The sequence below is a fragment of the Salvia splendens genome, chromosome 7 (assembly GCF_004379255.2).
Source record: "Salvia splendens isolate huo1 chromosome 7, SspV2, whole genome shotgun sequence".
Lineage (NCBI taxonomy): Eukaryota > Viridiplantae > Streptophyta > Magnoliopsida > Lamiales > Lamiaceae > Salvia > Salvia splendens.
Window position 1 is genome coordinate 28869511 of NC_056038.1, and position 23137 is coordinate 28892647.

Sequence of the window (23137 nt, forward strand, 5' to 3'; positions counted from 1 at the left end):
GAGAATTTCCCCGATCTCATAGAATGAATCACCTTATTTGAAGAAAATGATAATTAATAAGTACTGTAGTGTAGGTTTTATCCTGTTGTATGTACCTTTAATGTGTTCAAACGAGGCTAATGGAAAATATCATAATCAATAAAAGAATTTAGGGGAACGAAAAAAACAAGGTTGTGTTGTGATCAATTAAATGTTTGAAGAACATACAGCAAGAATAACTGTTTAGGAAAAAAGGGGGCGGTTAAGCGAGCTAATTTACACATCTCCATTTTGTTTGACTTGAGCAACTGTAGAAGACGACGTTGCCATGGCGGCCATCACCTCTCCGGGAGGTGGGTGGTCAAACTTGCATGTTGCCCCATACTTGCATGTTCCAGTCTTCATGTAATATGGGCAATTGATAGCACCCTGCATACAGTTATATTATTAGCAACTAAAGCGTCATAATTAATTACTCATTCCAAAAAAAGAAGGTAAACTGACCAGTATTTCCATAATAATATGATGATCAAGTGGAATCAAGGTCTTTTAGTCAAAACGTACCTCTCTTCTTGGTAAGCCGGCAAGAGTTAGTTTCACATTTTGCTGTGGAGACTCGGTAGCTGATGCAGTGGGTGCTGACCGATCGATCGGATGGTGAAACTTGCAGTTATTCCCAAACTTGCATATGCCAGTTTTCATGTAATACTTGAAAAGAAAGAAAAATTAATTAAACGTTGCAAAAAAAAGCGTGCAATACATCTTCACAGGAACAATTTCCCGATGCCAAGTGAAAACTATAAGCTCAAATTTCAATCATGATAGATGTAAGTAACATAACAACAAAAATTAACAGTTTTTCCATCAAGAACTTCCTACAGATGGCCGCACAACTTGCAAGTGACTAATTTTAAAGTAGGTATTCCAAGTACAGAACCAGGGCATGGCCTCTTGAAGTCAAGTAGATAAGTAATGGAAATAACGGAAAACTTACATCGCATTCCAGCTGTCCAGGTAGTTGAGGGTAAATAGTTGCGGCCAAGCCAACCTGTTACCAGCAAAATTAAGGAATACTATTATAAGAGCATCATATATGAAATCAGTTTCACAATTAAAGTTAAAAGTAATTATAAACTCCTTGGCAGCAATGGACATCAGTAATATATCCTTCAATATACACTCCTATCATTTCCTTGACCAATACACTAAAAAATAATAGAGAGGAATCTATGACAACATTTAAGAGAAATAGCGACAATATTTATGAGATACAAAATTCTAATGCAAAGTTTATGAGTTCAGTCGAGCGCTCAAGATTGAACTGCTAGTAACCCAAGCTCAAGTTCATTAAGGAGGGCTCTAGCTCCTAAATGACCTAAATATACTTAATAATTATATAGTTATATAAAAAAGTAGTATCTATTAGTAATTACTCAATCTGCAATATTTAAGTAACATAAAGAATAGAGTCAACTTTTAATTTAATAAAGAAAATTGAACTTTTAAAGTAAATTTTTAACTAAAAAAGAACATGTAAATATCAAGTTTTCGACAAAATTGCGGAGCTCACAGTAGGCCCAGCTTCTTTACACCCCTAGGTGCACTACATAGCCTAAAAAATTCCAAATATGTTATGCTTCTAAAAGTCAGTATGATGCACGAAACTTCAACTTTACCGTTGTCTGAGCGAGCCTTGGATCAAAATTTGGCAACAGAGATACTGTCGGAGCAACAAGACCAAGATTGTAATGGGCTGACGGTGAGGTGAGAAGAGAAGAAGCAATAGCAGCTTGTGGATTGATCACTGTGTAACATCAAGCTGATAAGTAAAATGTAATTAAGCAGAAAAAGAAAAAATGTTACATCATATAGATATATCTTTTCTTTGTACCATATCTGTCTGGATGGTTGTAGCGGCATGTCACTCCATACTTACAGCTGATTGAATGGAAATGAAATGAAATATGTTAGTATGCATCCATTCTTGCTATGTACACTAAAGCTACATGACAACCCCATTAATGACGTATATTATTGATTAAGCATTTACCTGCCAGTTTTCAAATAAAATGGGCAATCTTCTTCACCCTGTCAAATGAAACATAAAAGGATGTAATAGAGGCTTAGAGAGTCACCAAGCAACAAAAAAGTTTATCAGCCTCAAGCTTTCAATTGTTAATAGTTCTGCAAATGGGATTGGAAATTCAAATTTCTAGATGACATTCTTCTTATCACAAAAAAGAATAGCAACATCTTGAGCCACACTCCTCAAATCACACTACCCACCCCCTAACTCAGCCTAAATTCAAAAGTTAAAAAGAAACACAACTAGTCGAGGACGTATCACAAAACAAAGAGAGAGTTGAGAATGTTTTCTACGGCATTAATAGAAGGATGCCTCTGTGTTCACTTTCTTCATTTCATTGTGTACCGGGAAACGGGAGGCTACTTGAGATATTAGATGATGAATGGGAAGTTTATGTCATGGATAAATAAGCAGGAGCAGATCAGAAACCATGACAACTTCATCTAGCATTTCATTTATTAAACTGAGCAACTTGAAAACAAAAGGAATTTTTTTCTGCATGTGATGAGCAAAATATTTTTTCCTAGGACAAATTAAATGAGAACTATAGAACATTTCAGCACAAGTCGATTGGCAATTATCAAATTAAAACATAATATGTTGAAATAACCATACCGGTCTGATGGGAAGGCCCTTAGAGTTGTGCAACAGAGCAGGGGCAAACGATGTTTGCACTGCCTTGTTGTCTCCAAGCATGCTATTCTGCAGCCCATTAATATTGTCTTCTCCAATCAATTGAATCTGGACTCCTTTGGGGTGGTGGAATTTGCAGGTTGAACCAAATTTACACTTTCCAGTCTTCACATAGAACTGCTTATATTACATAGAATTAGGTTGCTGAATTACAAATTCAAGAAAAAAAAATAATGACCTCATTGTATAATATCTTACAGCACATGGAGGCTCTGACGGTCTCTCAGGTAAGGCAGGGACATCACCATCCTCAGGAGCACCCTGAAATTAAATCAATGAGAAAACAGTTGGAAAATTCGACAGTATAAATATTCCCATCAAACAAAATAAGAGTATTCCAGGAGGACTTACTGCAGGTTGGATGCTATCTTTAGGGTGGTTGAATTTGCATCTAACACCAAACTTACATCTTTGAGTCTTCAAGAAGTACTGAAACAATTTTTAACAAAGAATTGTAAATATAAGTCAAGAAAATCATGGCTAAAAACAAACAAAATTATTTTATATCCATCTTACAGGACAATCTGGCTCGCCAGGTCTCTCGGGAAGGGCTTCACTAGGCACCAACGGGACCTGAATTGCAAATGAAAATCATGTGAAATATTTCATCATGACAAAAGCATGGGAAGAAACATTTCCAGTAAACCCACCATAGAAAAGTAGTGCAACAATTTAAATGGAGAAATTCTACACATAAAAGGTAATGGTAAGCATACAATTTGATCCAAACTCCTGCTAATTGCATACGGCATAAACAAATTTCTTTCACTTGCAATAATTGTGTAAATTCTGGAGCTTAGCTCATTAAAAATGAAACCAGAGTGATGGGGGTGTCATCTGAGAGTAAATCAAAACATTTCAGATAAGTACATGCATTGTCTTAAGAATTTAATATAGTGTGGCATGAAAAAGTACATGAGTACCAACATTGATATGCTTTCTCCAGAGAAAGTCTAATCTTTCAGTAACACCCTCACCTAGTTTACCAACGGGATGCAATCTCAGTACACATCAATGATAATGCATTAGCAACATGACTACATGAAGAATGCTTTCACCTCCCATCTTAGAAGCATTTGAGGAATGAAAGTTAGATTTACATTTCAGTAATCAGCCACACATATTACAGCCAGGTGAACTTAGAGAAAGACATAAGTATACAGTACACAGCAGCTAAAGTTCCATTTTTTCTGGGAAGCTATCACCTTAAAGAATATACTTGTTTTCCATCAACCATGTTCATGTAAGAATTACATGCAAACTTTCACCCCTGCAAGAACTAATGTAAAACATAGCATTACCAGGACCAGCCACAAAAGATGCTGCGACTTCAACGTCTCTAACCTCGAATTTTTTTTTAAAAAAAAGGGACAAGAACAGGATATGCACCACCTAATGTGGTAATGTTTTGCATCTTTCAAATGACCAAACTAAAAAGTAAATACTACTACTAAGTAGGCATAATAAAGCTCACACAAGGTATGAAGGATAAAAGATAGACAACATGACTGAAACCTTGTTGCCAAAGAGATTCCGAAGATTTTATTAGGAAGGGAGCAATATACATGGGTTCCATTGTTAATAAGCTAGACATTCTAATGAATAAATAACATAACCACTGATAACTACATCATCTAAGGTGTAGAATGGTGAAATATAACATTTCCCACCAAATCAGTACATTATATGTGACCACACAAAAATAATATAGATGCTCTGAGAGTCAGAGTATGAAAATTTATTAAACTATTTAAGAAATAGAACATAATATTAATTTCTTTTCATTCTGAAAGTACATAAGTAACTGGTAAGTGGTAACAACCATTTCAAATGAAAAAAGGTGATATCAGTACACTATCATGATGAAAATATGAGTCTTATCAGACAGCAATGTTTCTCAATATATAAAAGATAGTATTGCCATGGACACAGTGCTAGATCAAGTGAAGTGTTATATATATGCAGGATTAAAAAATAACTGATTACTTCTTATAATAAAATAATCTAATCTTATGACAACCACATAAACCAAACTAGAAATTAGTGGTATGATATAAGTAGAAAATAATTTAAGTAACTGAAGTAATGAAGTATTACTAAATAATAGAATAGCAAAAAAGGATCACCTCTTTCCAATCAGGGATTCCCCCTTCTGGGACCCAAACCGGATGATCAAACTTGCAGCTCTCTCCAAATTTACATGTTCTTGTTTGCATATAATAGGCACAGTCCTTCTCTCCGGGCCTCTGGGGGTATATGGGCAAATGGCTCGTACTGTCATATCTAGTTCGCTTGACTAAAGGGTTTGACGAATACCAAGCATCAGCTTGCCCAATCTTGTTATGGGCACCCAAAAGAGTCTGGTGATAGAGTGCTAGATGGATAGTAGACATGTATTATAAGAAAACCCGTACAAGGTATTACATAAATAGGATATTTTCTTATATATCTTGAAAGAAATAACAGAAAATTGTATTAACTGGTTAATTTTGATAATATCAGACCAGTAAAGACTGGAAATCAGATAAGTTTGGAATAGCAGTTAGCCAGTTACATATGTACACCCATGTGACTTCAGATTATACATAAATAAGTAGTACTCGTATAATTTATTCTGTATAAAATTACTAGCCAATAATGTCACCATATCGCTGATGATGGCACATATAATGAATAATGAAATAGATAAAGAGAATATAACTTTATGAAATACAGCAAATATATCGGAGAATGACATGGTTATAAGATATCCCGTCCATACTATGTTCTATGAGGAAGGATTAATGCTTCTTAAATTATTTCCTCACACAAACACCCATCGAGTATTCAAGTTATGGAAGGCTGGTCGCCTTTCTAAGGAAAGTTTTCCAAACGAAGTTCTGAATCACATCCTCCTCTCAACAATGGACCTACTTAGAGCGGTTAATGTAAGACAACATATTTCAAAGGGAGGGACAGGTGACTAATCACTTTAATAACGATTAGACAATACCAAAGCCAAACACTTTTTTAAAAAGTTCCATTTTAGTTCAAAAGGTTTCAATGTTTATTACAGTGTTACATCTAAAATCACTTGAGGAATGTAAAATTTTCGTTTTGACTTCACATAAGCATAAATGTTTTCAATGCATACTGAATAAGTATACTGATTAAAATAGAATAGCCAGCACTTAGAGAATTCTCCACAGTCTACAGCAGCAATTGCAGACACAATCCATAAGCCACCTCCAATGCAGAAGAAAATTTAGGTGATCGTAAAATACTCTAAAAATGGCAGTATATTTTCTCTTAGTTGTTTCAAAGAACCACTCAATCAGAAATCTAATCGACCGATACAAGTAACTCACATATAGCGCATGATATTGTCAAAATTTACCATAGCATAAATCAAGTTCAATCTCAAGCACGACAATTAGCGAAAACTATTCCATCACGACCAAAAAAAAAGGAAAGAATTAGGTCAGAAATAGCATAAGGAATGGTGAAGATTCCTTACATTCAGCTGAAGTACGCTTCAAACCAGCATAAAGCGGGTCGGTGAGGACACCTGTAGCCCCCAAATCGACACCAGGTGGGCCATACGAGTGCGAGGGCGTGGTGGAGGAGAGGCCGGGGATCCTAGAGTAGCTCTCCGGATTGTAGAGCAGTGAAGAAGAGAGGGTGGAAGAAGAGGAGAGTAGGTCAGCGCTCAGGTACCTAGAAGCAGTGCCGAGCAATGAGGTGTCGGATGGGACGTAGGCGTCGACAGCGGATCGAGAGTTGAAGATACTGCTGCCGGAGCTGGAGCCGGCACCGGCACCGGCGCCGTAAGTACTGGAAGTGTAGCCGTAGAGCTGGTTCGACATGAGATGGAAGTGTTATTGATTAGTGAAGCCCTAACTGCTAAGTAGGTCAGGGCTAGAGGAGAATGATGTAGTGCTAATAGAAGTGCCCTAGATAAGGTTTAGCCTTTTAGGGCATGCCCAGTCCAGCGGCTATTGAACCCAGAATCAAATTCACAGCTGCATTGTAGGGCGTGTGCCAACGATTGAGTCATTAGAATTGTGCTAACTCAACAACTTTAACTTCTATCCTATTAGATGGTGGAAAATTGTCAATCTAGTTACACTTCTTCCATTTTAAAACTCAGATCGATCGATTCGATTGGTTCGATACGGTTCATACTCTAAAACCATTTGAAAACTTGGACTATTTTGAATTGGGGTGAACCAGCCAGAAATCCGCAATCTGCTTACCCGGTGCTTGGTTCGATCCGATTTGTGATGTGTAATTTTCGAGTTCTAAAATCAAGTTCAAGATGTTAAATAGTAAAATAACTCTAATATTACAACGATACTGCAAGAATTTGAATACAGTACTTGAAGTGTTGATCTACATGGAAGGTAAAATTATTTAACAATAAAGCAAATACAACACATAATTAATTTTTAGAATCTATACATATATAAAAGTTGAGTTTTGGGGGCATTTTGGGAATTTAAAATTTTGGTTTGGGATTAAAACAATTTTAGTTCGTGAATAGGTCTATACTATAGTCCGTCTCTACGTTTTACAAAATTAATTATATACTAATAATTAATAATCAATTAAGAGAATGTAATTAATATAATTATACCATTAATTTCTCTAAACGTTATAAGTTTTGGATACTATTGCAATTACCTAGAATCTATAATTATATAATAAGTGTAATCGACCATCTAAATATTCTAAACGTTTTTCATAAAACAGTTGGCTAAGATATTGAGGTCATGTTAATTAATTAATACTAATTAATTATGAGAATGAATACTCCTGCACCATTGCTAATTAATTATGAATTAATTGTGAAAAATAAGAGTACTAATTATATACTAATAGTTGTGTATAACCGACCGTTTCATTGTTGAGGCCATGATATGTCAATAATTATATACTCCTACCTCCTACGTTTCATATTATTGTAAATGAATTCACGTGATTAATGATTTCTTAATGTGGTCAAATTAATTTCAAAATGATTAAATTAATATGCAATTGATTATCATAATTTTATCATAAATAGTGAACTTGAAAAGTTTTTACAGAGCCTTATGGTTATTTTTTTAGCCTATAAATATGACATTTGGAGGCCTACTATCCACACATACCTACTTATCTTATACAGTACTCCTAAAACTCAAGCTTGATATTTTTGTTCTTACTAGGAAGAAAGGTTGACACCATAGAACCATTCCATATCTTGCTGAATGGTCTGGAGTTTCCTCAGTTTATTCGGTTATCAAAAATAGTCGCATTCATATTTATAAGGCTAACACTCATGGAGCCAAAATCAATATCATCGTTTAGAGTGTGGTTTTCATGATCATGCGATATGTTGTTACGCGGTATTGTTTTGTGCATCGTTTAAAATTTGTATGCAAATTATATGTGTTTTGTTTTGTAAATATGCGTTTCTCGACAACAAACTGTGTCAGAGATGAGGGTAGATGGACTGGCCATGGATGAAGGCCAATGATGTGGTAGTATTTATGTGTAGCATCATCGCCAGCATACTCCAGTCCGGTTTGCAAGTTTGGATTTAGTCTTTTCATGTAATTATTATTAGTTTGATTAATTGTAAATTCATTCATATTTCTTTTCATAACTTAACCAATTGATGTTGTTTCAGATGATCCTCATTCATGTATTTGAATTAGAGTGTGATAAATTTTTATATTTTGTTATTAATTATTTTTGAGTTTAATATATTTTAGTCAATGATTCATGGTTAGTAAATACATTTTTTATTTACAATTTTATATAATTATATTATTTCCAATTACATTTAATTAATTTCTAATTTAAATTAATATTTTGAAATATCTTACATTATAGAAAGTTTACATATCCAGTAATTCGTAAGATGTTATAACCCTTAATCTTATATAATATTTTAAATTATTAAGATATCTTTATTTTAGCATTAAATAATGTTGTAGTTATTATAATTGGAATCTTATTTCACAGGTGATGTGAGTGGATTCATTTTCTATTTCTCAGAAATTAATCAAATCATGTTGTTTCATATGATTCTCACTCATATATTGTGAATCAGATAGCTCCAAATCTTTATAATTTGTTATTAATTATTTCGAGTTTAATAAGTATGTTTTAGTTGTATAATTCATAATTAACATTACATTTTTTTACAATTTTTATATAATGGTATTATTTCTGATTCCATTCAAGTTAATTTATAATTTAAAATTAATATTTTAAAATATCCTAATCTGTGCATTCATTTTTCAAAATTTGATAACATTTACGTAACGCTTAGTTTTTAATTTTTGGGAAATTAAAAGGTTTAAAATTTTTTAATAATAGGTGAAGAAAGTGAAAATTTTGAGGAGTTATCTTTTATTTTTGGACTATAAATATATGACATTAGGTAATTTATCCACTCACATATTTTTTTTCATCACGTTTTTCACTCCCTCCATATTTTCCAATACTCTTCATATTGTTTAACATGAAGTTATGATATTCTTTTTATTTTTTTCTATTATTAAAGTTTGTTTTAAAGTGATTAACAAAGTAAATTTGAACTGGGACGGTGGGAGGATTTTATTTATATTTGGCTCAATTATTGGTCATGATGATTATATTTTAACGTTAAGGGTTTATGATTTAGGTTTCAAGGTTTGGGTTTTTAGCGTATTAGGGTCACTATATTGCAATGTAATGAAGCTCGACTATGATAAAGTATAGTACTAATTTAAATGGATACAGAATACAAAAAAGATTACACACAATTTTGTGACAATATTATTCTGCGTCGGCGCTTTTATACTTCAAAATATAATTTTAAAACCGTTTTGAGGTTTGAAAAGCTATCGTCCAATTTTAAAACTTGCAATACTACCAATTTGTTTTCGGAATCAAAACTTAATCTTGTGTTAATCAATTAACAATTTAAAATCGTATGATAAAAAATATTTCGCCGTGCATCGCACGTGGGTTAAAACTAGTTTATATAATTTCTTAGTTTTCATTTTATTTCCTTTTGAATTTCTATAACAGAATAAAATAATAAATTAAAATGAATAATTACTATAATAATTCAAGTAGCACTAGTGTTCATTGATATAGTGACAACTGATTTCTACAAGCATTCTTATCTTGAAAACGTTTTAGACTTCTTTCATTAGAACAATAGCAAAGATGGACTCCAATTGCTGTAACTTGTGACTATTAAAAACGAGGGAATAAGAGGAAAGAGAATTACTTATTTCCCTCCTAAAACTCCGGCTCCTGAAATTAGTTCAATTTAGAAGTTAGAACTGTTCCTTTCTCTTCAATTTGATTTTTCCCTTTCTATTGCATGTGTTTGGTTGATTAACCTGTCTTCCGAGCTGTGGTGAAGTAAATCATATCCCACATCGGAGAATGGACAAGAGGTGCAAGCATATAAATGGACTACCCCAACTCCATTAGTATGAGGCCATTTGGGGAGTACCCCAAGAGCAAAACCGTGAGGGCTTTGCCCAAAGCGGACAATATCATACTAATGTGGAGTTCGGGTGTGCACCACCGAGAACCCAACAGTGGTATCAGAGCCCTGGTTCAGGGGTTGGGCCTGTGTGGCTCGGGGTTCGGTGGGTTGCGCTTGCAAGTTCTCCGATGTCTCTGCGTGAGCTCGACCAAGACCTGTGGTGACCTGGTGACCTGTAACATGGGGCACAGACATGTGGTCTTGGTCTGGTGGTCTTGGTTTGAGGGGAGGATTGTGGTGAAGTAAACCATATCCCACATCGGAGAATGGACAAGAGTTGCAAGCATATAAATGGGCTACCCCAACTCCATTAGTATGAGGCCTTTTGGGGAGTACCCCAAGAGCAAAACCGTGAGGGCTTTGCCCAAAGCGGACAATATCATACGAATGTGGAGTTCGGGTGTGCACCACCGGGAACCCAACACGAACCACTGGTACTCAGAAACAACCCTATTTCCCCTCCCCTAACTCTGAGCGTCACACATTGTCCCAGATTCTGGTGTCTGACAATGGGGAGCATATTTTAGAATTTTTGGTGATTTACTTTGTATTGAAGGAGGAACATGTGCATTGGCGGAACCAAATGGACACATCAAGGGGCTAAAGCCCCTAGTAAAGTTTTTTTTTCTTTCTATCTCAGTACATCCTCCTTCAGCGAGTTCAACTGCCGATAACCACCATGCGATCTGATTTTTTTGGTTGTCCTAAATGTTGTAGCTAAGTTGGAAATGACAACGAAATAAAAGGACATATGAGGAGTTCTAAATTAGGGATAATTTGTTTGAATATAGAGTTGAATAATTGAGTAGTGCTACAAGATTAATCTAAATGGTAATGTATTCAACCCATGTCCAAATCACGCATGGCAGGCCACGTGCTAAAAAAAGGACGACTAAGGATATCTTTAGTGCAATCGCAGCTACTCGCACTCGATCCTTGATCGGCACCTTCGCCACTTCAAAGAAGAACTCAGATCTCATCACCCAGCCTTCAAATCCTTCTCCATCGAATTTAGGGAACTCATACCGCGTTGATCTCCGTAGATCCTCCTTCGTTTCACCTGGATCCACGACTTCCTTCATCTTTCCGCTAGCTTCTCCTACTTCCGATTTCGGTACATTTTGTTGATTTTGTAGGTTGATCGCAGCAATAGCCTGCATAATTCCTTCCAATTTCCCTTCCAACTTTCCATCCTGCCTCCTCGCAAATTGCTCCATCATTTCATGCATCCGTTTCTCCATCGCCTCCATCATTGACTTCCTCTCCGACTCCGCACCTCGCATCGCCGAACTCATGTCCGGAGATCGAAAGCTCTGAATACCACTTCATGTGGTTTCAGCTCAATCTTAGCTGAATGACATAATCGCACCTGATCTACACCGATCTAACAACGCGCAACTGTCACGACCACCCTCACTAAGGATAGTAAAGACGGGGAAATCGTGACTAGGGAAGGGACGAAGGAGCAGGGAAGAAAAAGGGGGAGGCAATATGAAAAACCCAATTAACTTCAAAAAGAAATATTTTAGTTTATTGAAAAGTTAAGCAACGGATTTTAGCCTCAAAATACTTAATGTCATAAAGCAGTATTAAATAGTGCGGAAGACTTCTAGAAATTTATTTCAAACACGGCAGCGGAAAAACAAGTATTCAAGAGAGTCAAAGGGAGACGCCTATGTATGAAGACACGACGCATCCGAAATTTCTTAAGGCTTGACTCAACATCCGCCGCAACATCCCGCTCAACCTGCACATAAAGAAAACATATGCAGGGCTGAGTACTTGATATACTCAGTGGACACACGCCAAAACATTTAATAAAGGTTATGTCATCCATACCATAGTGAACTCGAGTTTTTACGTTTATTTAAGAAATATCACGAGTATCACAAAAACACTTTTCACAGACCGGTCGGTCAAAACAATCTCCCCACTTTCTCATCAATCAATCAATCACATCCTCTTACCATAGTACGACGAAAGTGTGGCCACACTATTCGCCCACGAGACCGGCCGACTAGCAAGGACGGCTCACGATCCCCTCTGTGTACACAGCCTGATAGGGTTTGCGGCCCTACTCAGACCCGAATTCGTTTATCATAGCCCTATAGCCTAATGGAGCGAACTCACAAACTAGGCATCAAGCACAATCTCAACATAGCCCTATCGCCTAACGGAGCAAGCTCAAACGAACTAGGCATCAGGCAAAAATCTCAACATCAAAACAATCACGGCATGACATAACACTTTAAACCACCTTATAACACCACATCATATTTTCGGAAAAATAAAGAGGTTTGAAAAGAAAGCCCACCTCGTTCGTTTAACAATTCACAATCCAACTTATGGCAACTCTCGTTCCTCGAGTTCACGAATACAATCACCCTTGTCAACGACAACACAAGTCAGCCTTCCACAGAATCATATTACCATGCATGTCCTATCGTTTCTCTCTCATCGTTTTTCTCAATTTACCCAACCCAATGTTCGTCACAAAGATGGAAAAACACACCATAATATATTTCAACGTATCTCACGTGATCACATCATTAAACACGTTCCTTGGACATACATGCATCATATAATACTTTTAAACTTGAAAATAAGTGTCATTTTATCAAGGCATAAAACTGGCAGAACTGCGCGACCGTGTTGTAAAAATCACTAAACATTCACCCTACCCCATATGAAGCTAAATTTTGGTCACAACACAGAATACACATTCAAGTTCATCCTGAAAAATTTTCACACTGAAATCACGTCGTTTAGTCAGTAAAATCAATAATTAAACTCTCTGGTCGGAACATAAAATTTCTAACAGCACTGCGCAGTTCATTTGAAAACTTTACCATAAATTCATCCAATGCCTAAAAAGGCTGAAAATTTTACAAGACTTAGAAGACACTTCAAATTTTCATATAGTTCAAGAATCACATCAATCGGAGGTCATTTGGTCAGTCAAAAAGAAAACGAAACATTCTTGGCGAGAACACAGGTTTCTGGCAGATTTGCGCAGTCAACTTCAAAAATTTATTACAAATTAATTTTTCGATAAAAAGGGCTTAAATTTACACACAACACAGAAAACACCTTGAAGTTTACTCAGTAAAAATTTCATATCAAAATTAGTTCGTTTGATGAGTCAATTACAGATCAGAAGCTACTGGTCGTGCACCACAGATTTCAGGTTCATAGTTTCGAAAATAGGGTTTTCATCTTCCATCAAACAAACCCCAACTTTTCATGCTGGAAAACACATAATCATGCTTAAAAGGTTCTCATAATCAAGTTTGCCCATAAACTCACATCATTCACCAAAGATTCAAATCAAACTTCACAAAATTGCATTCAAAACGCATACATAAATGCAAACACAAATTCCCCACCGATTAAATCCTTAGATTTGAAATCCCTACACTCACTAGATGCATGAGGGAGTCGAAAGAATATTTGGATGGAGAGGAATGAAGAATAGAGGTTTGATTGTACCTTTCTTGAACGAAACAATCGGTAGAAACGAATATAACTCTTGATTCTTCAACAAACTCTTGGCGAATCGAAAGGATCTTGAGTAGAGTAGAAAAACAAGTGTGGGAGAAGATGGAGCAAGGGGAGGGGCGTGTGATTTGAGAGGGAGGCGTGTGAGATGGGTTTAGGGTTAGGTTTTTGGTTTTATTTATAGAGTTAGGAAATAATATATCCCACAATTAATTGAAGATTTGGGAGAATAAATCAAATAAAGATTTGAGAGATTTGGGGGGGGGAGGCGTGAATTATGGGGAGAAATAAGGGGAGGATTTTTGAAAATCATAGCTATTTAATTAGCTTATGATTTAATTTGGTATTTCACGGAGTAGAATAAAATAATACGGAGTAGAGAAATTTGTAAAATCCTCCAAAAATAATGAGAAGTAGGCGTGCGGTTTAAGGTTCCTCCCACCAGAAAAATTTCCAAATCTTTAATAGAATAAAGTAAGGCAAGATTGGCTAGAATATTCCAATTCATTCATGGAAAGAAATAAGTAAGAAATCAATTATAGAATACTTAATTTCTCATCTCCCAAAAATAGGAGATTTTGAAAATCATGGAAAAATAAATAAGAATTTTTTGGTTTTGGATTTAATTTGGATAAATATCCCAAAATAATTAAATAAATCCAAGAAAGAAGATATTACTTCCAATAAATAGAAATGCCGAAAAGAATTTGAATAAGGTAACTGGCACAAATATGCATGATCCTATTTAATTAAATCCCGCCCATTGGAAAACATATCATATTATTCCACATAACTCTCAACCATTAATTTCACATCGTTAACACAACCTCATAGAAATCAATTTCTAAAAATGCATTTCCAAATCAACATCCACATTAATAAAACGAAAATAAGCCATCTAATAAAAAAAAGATCAAAACTTTTCCAGGGTGCTACATCCTTCCCCTCTTAACAGAAATTTCATCCCGAAATTTTAGTCGTCTTCCATAAACTATTCGGGGTACTTCTCTTTCATCCCACCAGTCCTTGTCGGTTTGCTGTTCCTGCCCTTCATTTCCTTTCAGCGCGTACGCTCTCGCTTGCTGTGGGGCCACCTGCCGAATGGGTTGTGGTTGTTGCTGTTGTTCCCCATGTCCTTGCCTATTCCACATTCCTCCTTTGTTGTTATTCGGGCACTCTCGAGACATATGTCCATTTCCACCACAAGTGAAGCATTGGATGCTTCCAGCTCTACACTCGCCAAAGTGGTATTTGGAGCACCGGTTGCAGTGGGGTGCCTTCTGTTGATTCCCTCTCGGTTGTGGCATGGCTTGCCGGTCATAGTCTTGCGTCTGGCGGAAAGTAGAACGGTGTCGCTTGTTGTCATAAGGAGCTCGGTTGTCTTCCCACTTCCTCTTGTCTCGATAGTTCGGTTGAGGTGTTGGTGGTGTAGGATTCGCCGTCGTCTCGTCCTTTGGTAGTGCTTCTTCCACATCTAAAGCGCAACTCAAAATTTCGGAGTACGAGATTCCTCTGCGGCCGGCCACGGCTACTCTTATCTCGTATCTAAGGCCAGAACGGAATTTTGCGGCCATCTTCTCATCGGTGTCCACTAACTCGGGCGCATATCGGGTCATTTCACAAAGAGCACGGTCGTACTCCGTCACCGTCATGTTTCCCTGTTTCAGGGTGTGGAACTCCACTATCTTCGCCCGTGTATAGCTCATGGGAATGTACTTGTCGTACACCTCTTCCTTGAATTCTTCCCATGTGAGCGCCTCGTGGCGGGCAGGGTTCATAGTTCGTCGTTTAGTTTCCCACAAAAAATCGGCAGGTCCAGTCAGTTGATACGTCACGCAAGCTAGACGTTCCCTATCGGTGCATCCCATGAAGTCAAATATACGCTCGAGGTCGCATATCCAAGTCTCTGCCTTCGGGGGCTCTCCCAGTCCGTCAAACTTTGGAGGGTTTTCCTTTCGGAAGGCCTTAATGTATTCTCTCTCTTGAGGTTGAGGTGGGGGTGGTGGTGGATGAGGGGGTTGATTCCCGACACTTCCCTCTGATTGTTCCTCCATGTCGTTCTCCACTTGTGGGCCACGTCTGCGTCTTGGTGGCATTCTGGTCCAAAAGAAAAGTTAGCATCGTTGTTAGTATTCGTTGTTATCAAAATCGTAACTTCCTTGCATTCGTCGCACTCTGACGTTATATTGGGCGGCCTTATATGCGGGTTGTTTTATCCGTGCCATTTACGCGAAGACGAAGGTTTTCCAACATATATTCTATCTCGTTATTTGTGATAAATCTAGGGTTCGTCGCGCATCACCAAATTTGAGGCCGCCCTAAGGCTTCCTATGTTCACATGCTTACGTCGTAGCACTTTCACACATAACACATACTTAAGTCATCATACCAATCTTGCTCATGTCTCACATAATCATACCATAACAATATTATATTTGCACACACAACACGTGCTTAGATCATCTTGCCAATCATGTTCATATTCCACATAATCACACTATCACAATATCATTTTCACACATATAACACGGGTTTAGATTATCATGCCAATCATGCTCATGTCTCCCATAATCATATCACTACATTATCATCTTCACACATAACGTTTATTCACATGCGTACACTTGCCAAAACATCCTCATCATAACATCATCAATTTCATACGTCAATCTCGCATTCTTTCAACAACTTAAACATACCTCACTTTTTTTGGTTGAGCGTGATGCTTCGGATGTTGAGCCTTCGTGACACTTCTAGTCTAGGGGTACTGATCTAGACTTAGACTGAAAGAAGACTCTCGGACCAGAGCGAAAGAACGAAGCTCTGATACCACTCTGTTACGACCGCCCTCACTAAGGATAGTAAAGACGGGGAAATCGTGACTAGGGAAGGGACGAAGGAGCAGGGAAGAAAAAGGGGGAGGCAAATATGAAAAACCCAATTAACTTCAAAAAGAAATATTTTAGTTTATTGAAAAGTTAAGCAACGGATTTTAGCCTCAAAATACTTAATGTCATAAAGCAGTATTAAATAGTGCGGAAGACTTCTAGAAATTTATTTCAAACACGGCAGCGGAAAAACAAGTATTCAAGAGAGTCAAAGGGAGACGCCTATGTATGAAGACACGACGCATCCGAAATTTCTTAAGGCTCGACTCAACATCCGCCGCAACATCCCGCTCAACCTGCACATAAAGAAAACATATGCAGGGCTGAGTACTTGATATACTCAGTGGACACACGCCAAAACATTTAATAAAGGTTATGTCATCCATACCATAGTGAACTCGAGTTTTTACGTTTATTTAAGAAATATCACGAGTATCACAAAAACACTTTTCAAAGACCGGCCGGTCAAAACAAAGTCCCCACTTTCTCAACGCTTCGAACGTTGCATACACCTTATTCCACCCCTTGACTCGCTTATTATGAACTTATGCACCCTACTCCACGTTGCATGCCGCACCGAACCCTCCACGGTCGTACATGCAACACCAACACTCCTACTTCATTCCTACTCCAACACTCACAACACAATAAAATAATATTATAAATATGTAAGTGATGGTGGGATTTTATAACATTATTTTATTATGTTGTGAGTGTTGGAGTAGGAATGGAGTATGAGTGTTGGAGTAGAGGATCCGCATTGGTATCTTACGGAGTAGTCATTGCCTTCTCCTAATAGGATCGGTTTTGAAACCACTGAAGTGCTTGTTGATGAGTCTCGTTCTCGTCCTTGGTTACTGGTCAGTATAAGGTGTTGTATTGGATAATATCTGCAAAATAGTTGTTAAAAGTGTGCAGGTTGAAGTACTAAATCAGGAGAAAAGGTTCAGAAGGAATTCGAGTGGAAAAACTGCGAAAAGTGTGCAAACTGGTTAGTATGAGCAGAAATTATGCAAACTGGTCAGGATGGATGCTACAGAACTGGACACGAGAAGGAAGGACTTGCTTGGAATAATCACCTATCTAAAGAAGGGCAAAAGTGTCATTCCACATGAAGAGAAAGCCGTAGAAATTAGGGCAAGCCACCCTATAAATAGGAGCTGAACATAAAGAAAAGAGGAATTTTTACACCACTTCACTTAGGACTTATCATCATTACTACATCACTTTTGAGGAGAATAGCTCCACTAGCTCTTAGTTCCATCTAAATCCAGCAGCCTGACTTGAAGAGTCCGGCCACCTGCCGGCGAGAAGCATCATGCCCGATTCATTCCAGCCGCCGTAGTTCCAGAAATTCCTCCAGTTTCAGTTTCCGATGAGCCAAACAATCTTTTACTTGCTTTGTTTTTAAGATTTCTTAGTTTAAGTACTTGTTTTTGCTTGCCTTTGACTTGGATTCCAGTAGCTACTTAGTTGGAACATCTTTTGGGTGATAATTTTGAATGCAATGAAGTTTATTGTGGTTTTATTTTGTGTTTCAGCTTGCTTATTATTTCTTTCTGCCTAGTAGCTAGATCTGGTAGTTTTACGTTGATTTATGTTGTTTAAGTGCTTGAATCTGCTTTGCTTAGTTAGATCTAGGTTTTCTTGGAGTGTTTACAAGTTTTAATCGGGTTAAGTTCCTCAAAAAATGCATGGGAATCGTTTCTGCTTGCTTCTGTCACCTAGTCCCGCTGACCAGTTGCGTAGATCTCAGTTTTCTTAGCTTTCGTTCTCGATTTCAAGTTAAATATTGCATTTACGAATTTTCAAGCTTGATCAGTCATCAATGGAGTTTGTTAGATCTTGTTTGTTTAGCTTGGTGAAGAAGATAATGTCACAATCAAAGAATGAGACCACTTGTGTTGCTTTTGTACTTGCACTTTTTCAGCTTTTCTACACACCCAGGAGACAGTCTGCCAGCATGTCCTTTGATTCTTCTCGTTACCTTTTGTCTAACCATTTTTAGTAAGTTTCGTCTAGTAGCTTCTCACAAGCACACTCGTACCCTAATTTACACACGCACTTTAATTTCTTTTAGCACGCAGCATTTAGAGCCCACCCTGACCTACTGGTCAGGAGGGGTATAGGTTCCATTTCATTTTCCGACTAGGTAAAACTCAACCCCAAAAAAGCGTGGTAGCTAACCAACCGCTCCCAGAATGTCATCGCAAGTGTATCTCGCCTACATCCATTTATGTGGGATTCGACCCTTACTCCACTATACTAGCCAGTAGAAGTGGGTTTAGGTATTTTTTTGTTGATAGGGAAGATAGACACAGACCCAACGACACAGCTAGGTCTAGGTACCCTCCTGGCCAGTTGACACACACACACAGAGTCATAGTCTCATCTTTTCCCTCTATCACTCGTCCTTCGAAATTAATGATAGCTAAACGCACATTGGTCTCCTCATGTGTCAGAGAAGATCGGAAACCCCACCTTCGATTGACGAGTCGCGAAGTAAGGAGCACGATTAGCCTGCCCCCCTACGGCTGCGATGGGATTCCCCTCACCAGTTGCATGCAGCTTAGAGCATCCACAGTGGTGCGGATGTCCCGACGGACATCCCGACGGACTTCCCAAAAACACCTTCTGCCACGTCATAAGGACCACCCACTACACTGTCACGTCATAAGGATATCCCATTGCACAATGACGGACATCCCGAAGGACATCTCGGCGGACCTCCACAAAAAAAATAAAAAATCGGGACATCCACCGGGACGTCCGTCGTGGCACCGCAATGGCGGACGTCATCACGGACGTCCCGGAAAGCCGCGGATGTGCGGTGTCCACAGCCGACGTCCGCCCCTCCCTCGCCTAATGGCGGACGTCCTGCCCGGATGTCCGGCACGCATGTCCGACGTCCGGAGGGACATCCTTTATTGTGAATGCTCTTAGACATAATTGCATTAGGCTGGACCTGAAACGCAACAAGTTCCTTCATATAGCTGTTACAAATTGATACGATTGTTAGCTCGATCAACTTAGCTAACAACCTTCAACTAGCTAATTTTGATCCCGTAGCAGCGCATGTTATTTCATCCTCCGTTTCGTGTCTTCTTGTCTTATTCCAGCTCAATCTTCTCGTACTACCATTTTCCAATGCTTTGGATTGTCAAGATAATATTAGATTTTTTGCTAGAAAGAAAAAATAATCGAGTAATAGTTTTTGCCCCAAAAAAATCATAAAAATGAAGTCGTATTAGATATAGGCGTAATACTGCTGGAAACAAGAGTACTGGAGTATAATGTAATCTAAGTTCCAGTTGTTAAAACCACTGAGAAGCCTGAAGTAGAATCGTTCAACAGTGATACAGAAGAATTAATATCGTCGTAATCGATTCGATAGGATTGAAAGTTTGAAACCTCTATTTATTGTATAAATAGCAAATTAGAAGTAGAGCAATCCCGAGGAATCGGCATAGAAGAATTGCGTGTATCTCCGACCGATCCGAGGGGAAGCCCAGCTACAGAGCAGCAAGCCGTCGACGTCGGAATTCTTCTTCAGATAATGATGCTCATGTTATCGTTTGTTCTCGGCCACGTTCTCCGCCGCCATCGCTTTTATTACCTCTCTGAAGCTATTGCTTCCCTTTTAATCAGTAATTTTGTTTCTTCTGTGGTTTTTAATTCGAGCTTTACATGCCCTATCTTTTTTTATGGCCGATGATCACCTTGAATTTGTTGCGTTTGAACTGTATCTGCAATTTATTGGAACTTGAATGTGTGATGCAGGTTTGATCGTGGGTATACCGGCCAATGTTTCCAACACAGAGAATAGCATTAGGTCTCATGCCGATAATTATTCATCATTTGCTATTTTCTTGCTTGAACGCTTCTTTAGTTCATAATGGTTGTGGTGTATACGGGAAAATTCTATTTTTGGTAATGCATGTTAATAGAATTCTATTTTAATGAAGGGCTTTAGATGTATTCCGACTCAGGGAGTGACGCATAACTCTTATGCGTCTTTGTGTAATGACGCACAAACATTTGGCATTTTCTAATGACGCACAACTCTTATGCGTCTTCACGTAATGACGCATAAGAGTTATGCGTCGTTGTAGAATGACGCATAAGGGTTATGCGTCTTCCAGTCGGGTTTTAAGGGGGCAAAACGCTCACATTGACAGAAGCAGCGGAGAGTGTAGCAGCGGCGATTTTCAACAATTTCCGACCGGTTTCCGACGGATTTCAACCGTTTCCAAATATATTTCGGTAATTGTCCTTCAATTTGGCTACATTCATCCTTTATTGCTTAATTTGTGCAGGTTTTTCCTAATTTAGTAAAGTTAGGGTTTATGATGAAATTGATGAATTTACGGTCGTTTTTTGTTGTTTTGTTGCCTATTTGTGTGTTTCACATGTATATAATTCAATCTTGGTTATTTTTTACAATTGAAGTTGCAATTTAAGTTGGATTGTTGAGTTTACAATTGAAGTTGCAATCTTGGTAATGCTGAAATATAGCTTGCTGTTTTTCAATTGAAGTTGTAATTTAAGTTGGATTGTTGAGTTTTTATGATAAAAATTGAATCTTAGTTATGTTTTACAATATATTTCAAAAAAAATTTGGGTGAATGTTTTGAAGCAGATGGCATCTTCAAGTTCCGAAGAACAATTATGTTATGGACCTGAGGATCCATCATTACTCTTTCATCAAAACGAACACATTTCAGCCTCATTGTTGGCAAATGACACATCAAATGTTTTGAGAGTTCGTCGGGCGGAAAGTAAGGTTTGGGCAGTGCAAATACAAGAAAATGTGAAGTATTGGCTTGATGTATGGGGTTTCAAAGGCGTGTTGGAATGTGAAAGGCCGATGAGGATGGACAACGAGCTTATCACTGCCTTGATCGAGCGCTGGAGGCCTGAGACACACTGTTTCCACCTACCAGTTGGAGAAGTTACCGTAACCTTACAGGATGTGCAAAGCTTGTGGGGTTTGAGAGCAGACGGTCGTGTTTTCACTGGCCGTGACTACCCTATCGAATATGAAGATTGGCCTAGCAAGTGTCGAGATGTGTTGAGATGGATACCTGACGCAGAAACGGAAACGAAGCAGGGATGTTTGTTAATGACATCTCTTATCCACCAAGCGATGATACCTTTGGGTGATGGGCTGCATGATTATGCATACATCCAAAGGGCACGTATACATGACTAAATGATTCCTCCCATCCACCATATACAAACTCTATAGCCTTTCTCTTTGCATACCATGCCTTCTTATAACTGATTGACACACCAAATCTGTCTTGAACAACAACTATTATTGAGAAGACCTTGAAATCGACACATTGTCGCACATGATGTCGAATCAACAGAGCAATCATTGCCGATGAAAAGTTAGCATGATCTCTGTTAGCACGATGGCCTACACAAGTATGTCGTTCCTGCTGGAAATTTGCATACGGCATGCCACCTTCTTAATTTGCTCTCGACGACCTTAAACTGTTTTTCCTGCCACAAACTCCACATAGTTATAGCAGTCTTCACATGTAGCTTGGAATCAAATTTTGTTCCCAACACAATCCGATGCGGCTCTTTCTCATCCCAATACAAAAGGTTGTGTTCATTATCAACAACATCATCAGATACTCCAGACGGACGACTTGGTAATTCGAGAAAGAATCTAAACCCCCTAGGATTATATTCTGGAAGTGGTTGTTCACCTTGCATAACAGGTTTACATGCTACTATCTCATCATCAGAACTACCATCAACATCATCAGCACCATCACCATCACTGAGATCGGGGTCTGGCTCTGTCTCAGATAGTGGCGTTGGCTCATCAAGAACATCGGCAACATCTACCTCATCATTCAATCCAACACCAATATCAGCAACATCTACAACATCTCTCTGCTCATTCATACTACGATCAAAGCTCATATGCTCCACCTCGCAGATGATCCAATACCACAGTCAAAGCTCATTTGTTCAACCCTCGCAGATGATTCAATACCATAATCAACAACTGGTGGGATTTCTGAACTCCTCACAGGTGAATACTCAACAAATAATTCAATACACCCACTTGAATTTTGAGCATTGTTGAACATAAACATCACACTTTCATCATTGCAAATCACAGAACATGTATAACTCATACCGGAAGCAAAGACTATACATTGTCTCCATAATAATTCAATTGTGTGTTGGTTCATATCTATTCTCATCGCATCACATATCATTGCTACCAATTCAGAATAGGAAACATATGAATTTAATATGATGGAGCTCCTCGCACGATGTGGTTCATAACCAATACCCATATGTGGTAGTTGAACTACTCTACCACCCCAATACAAACTCACAAATACTTGCATGATTTTTGCATAAAAAACATTTAAAAAAACAACAATTATGGACATTTTTCCTACAAGCCTTAATTTAATAAATTGGGTAAAACTAACAAATGAAAGCAAAATA

The 23137-nt window shown here is 38.0% G+C and overlaps 2 protein-coding genes across 2 annotated transcripts; one reads left to right on the forward strand and one right to left on the reverse strand.

The window, feature by feature from the left end:
• Nucleotides 1-117: 117 nt before the first annotated feature.
• LOC121741261 (zinc finger CCCH domain-containing protein 37-like) lies at nt 118-6795 on the reverse strand. Its single transcript, XM_042133973.1, has 12 exons — nt 6255-6795; nt 4885-5132; nt 3275-3331; nt 3110-3187; nt 2957-3019; nt 2681-2875; nt 2030-2067; nt 1871-1917; nt 1656-1783; nt 974-1027; nt 544-687; nt 118-408 (listed from the first exon to the last, which is right to left on the reverse strand). Exons 1-12 carry the CDS (start codon nt 6601-6603, stop codon nt 256-258), a joined length of 1554 nt encoding a protein of 517 aa, XP_041989907.1. The 5' UTR covers nt 6604-6795; the 3' UTR covers nt 118-255.
• A 14501-nt stretch (nt 6796-21296) lies between these two features.
• On the forward strand, nt 21297-21869 carry LOC121810684 (protein MAIN-LIKE 1-like). The gene has a single exon (XM_042211433.1). It carries the CDS (start codon nt 21297-21299, stop codon nt 21867-21869), a length of 573 nt encoding a protein of 190 aa, XP_042067367.1.
• The last annotated feature ends 1268 nt before the right edge of the window (nt 21870-23137 follow it).

Coding starts and splice junctions, on each gene's coding strand:
- LOC121741261 (XM_042133973.1), bottom strand. CDS start 6,603: ATGTCGAACCAGCTCTACGGCTACACTTCCAGTACTTACGGCGCCGGT. Junction 3,188..3,274: donor CTGGCGAGCCAGATTGTCCT/GTAAGATGGATA, acceptor AAATTGTTTCAG/TACTTCTTGAAGACTCAAAG. Junction 1,028..1,655: donor CAAGGCTCGCTCAGACAACG/GTAAAGTTGAAG, acceptor TGCTGGTAACAG/GTTGGCTTGGCCGCAACTAT.
- LOC121810684 (XM_042211433.1), top strand. CDS start 21,297: ATGGCATCTTCAAGTTCCGAAGAACAATTATGTTATGGACCTGAGGAT.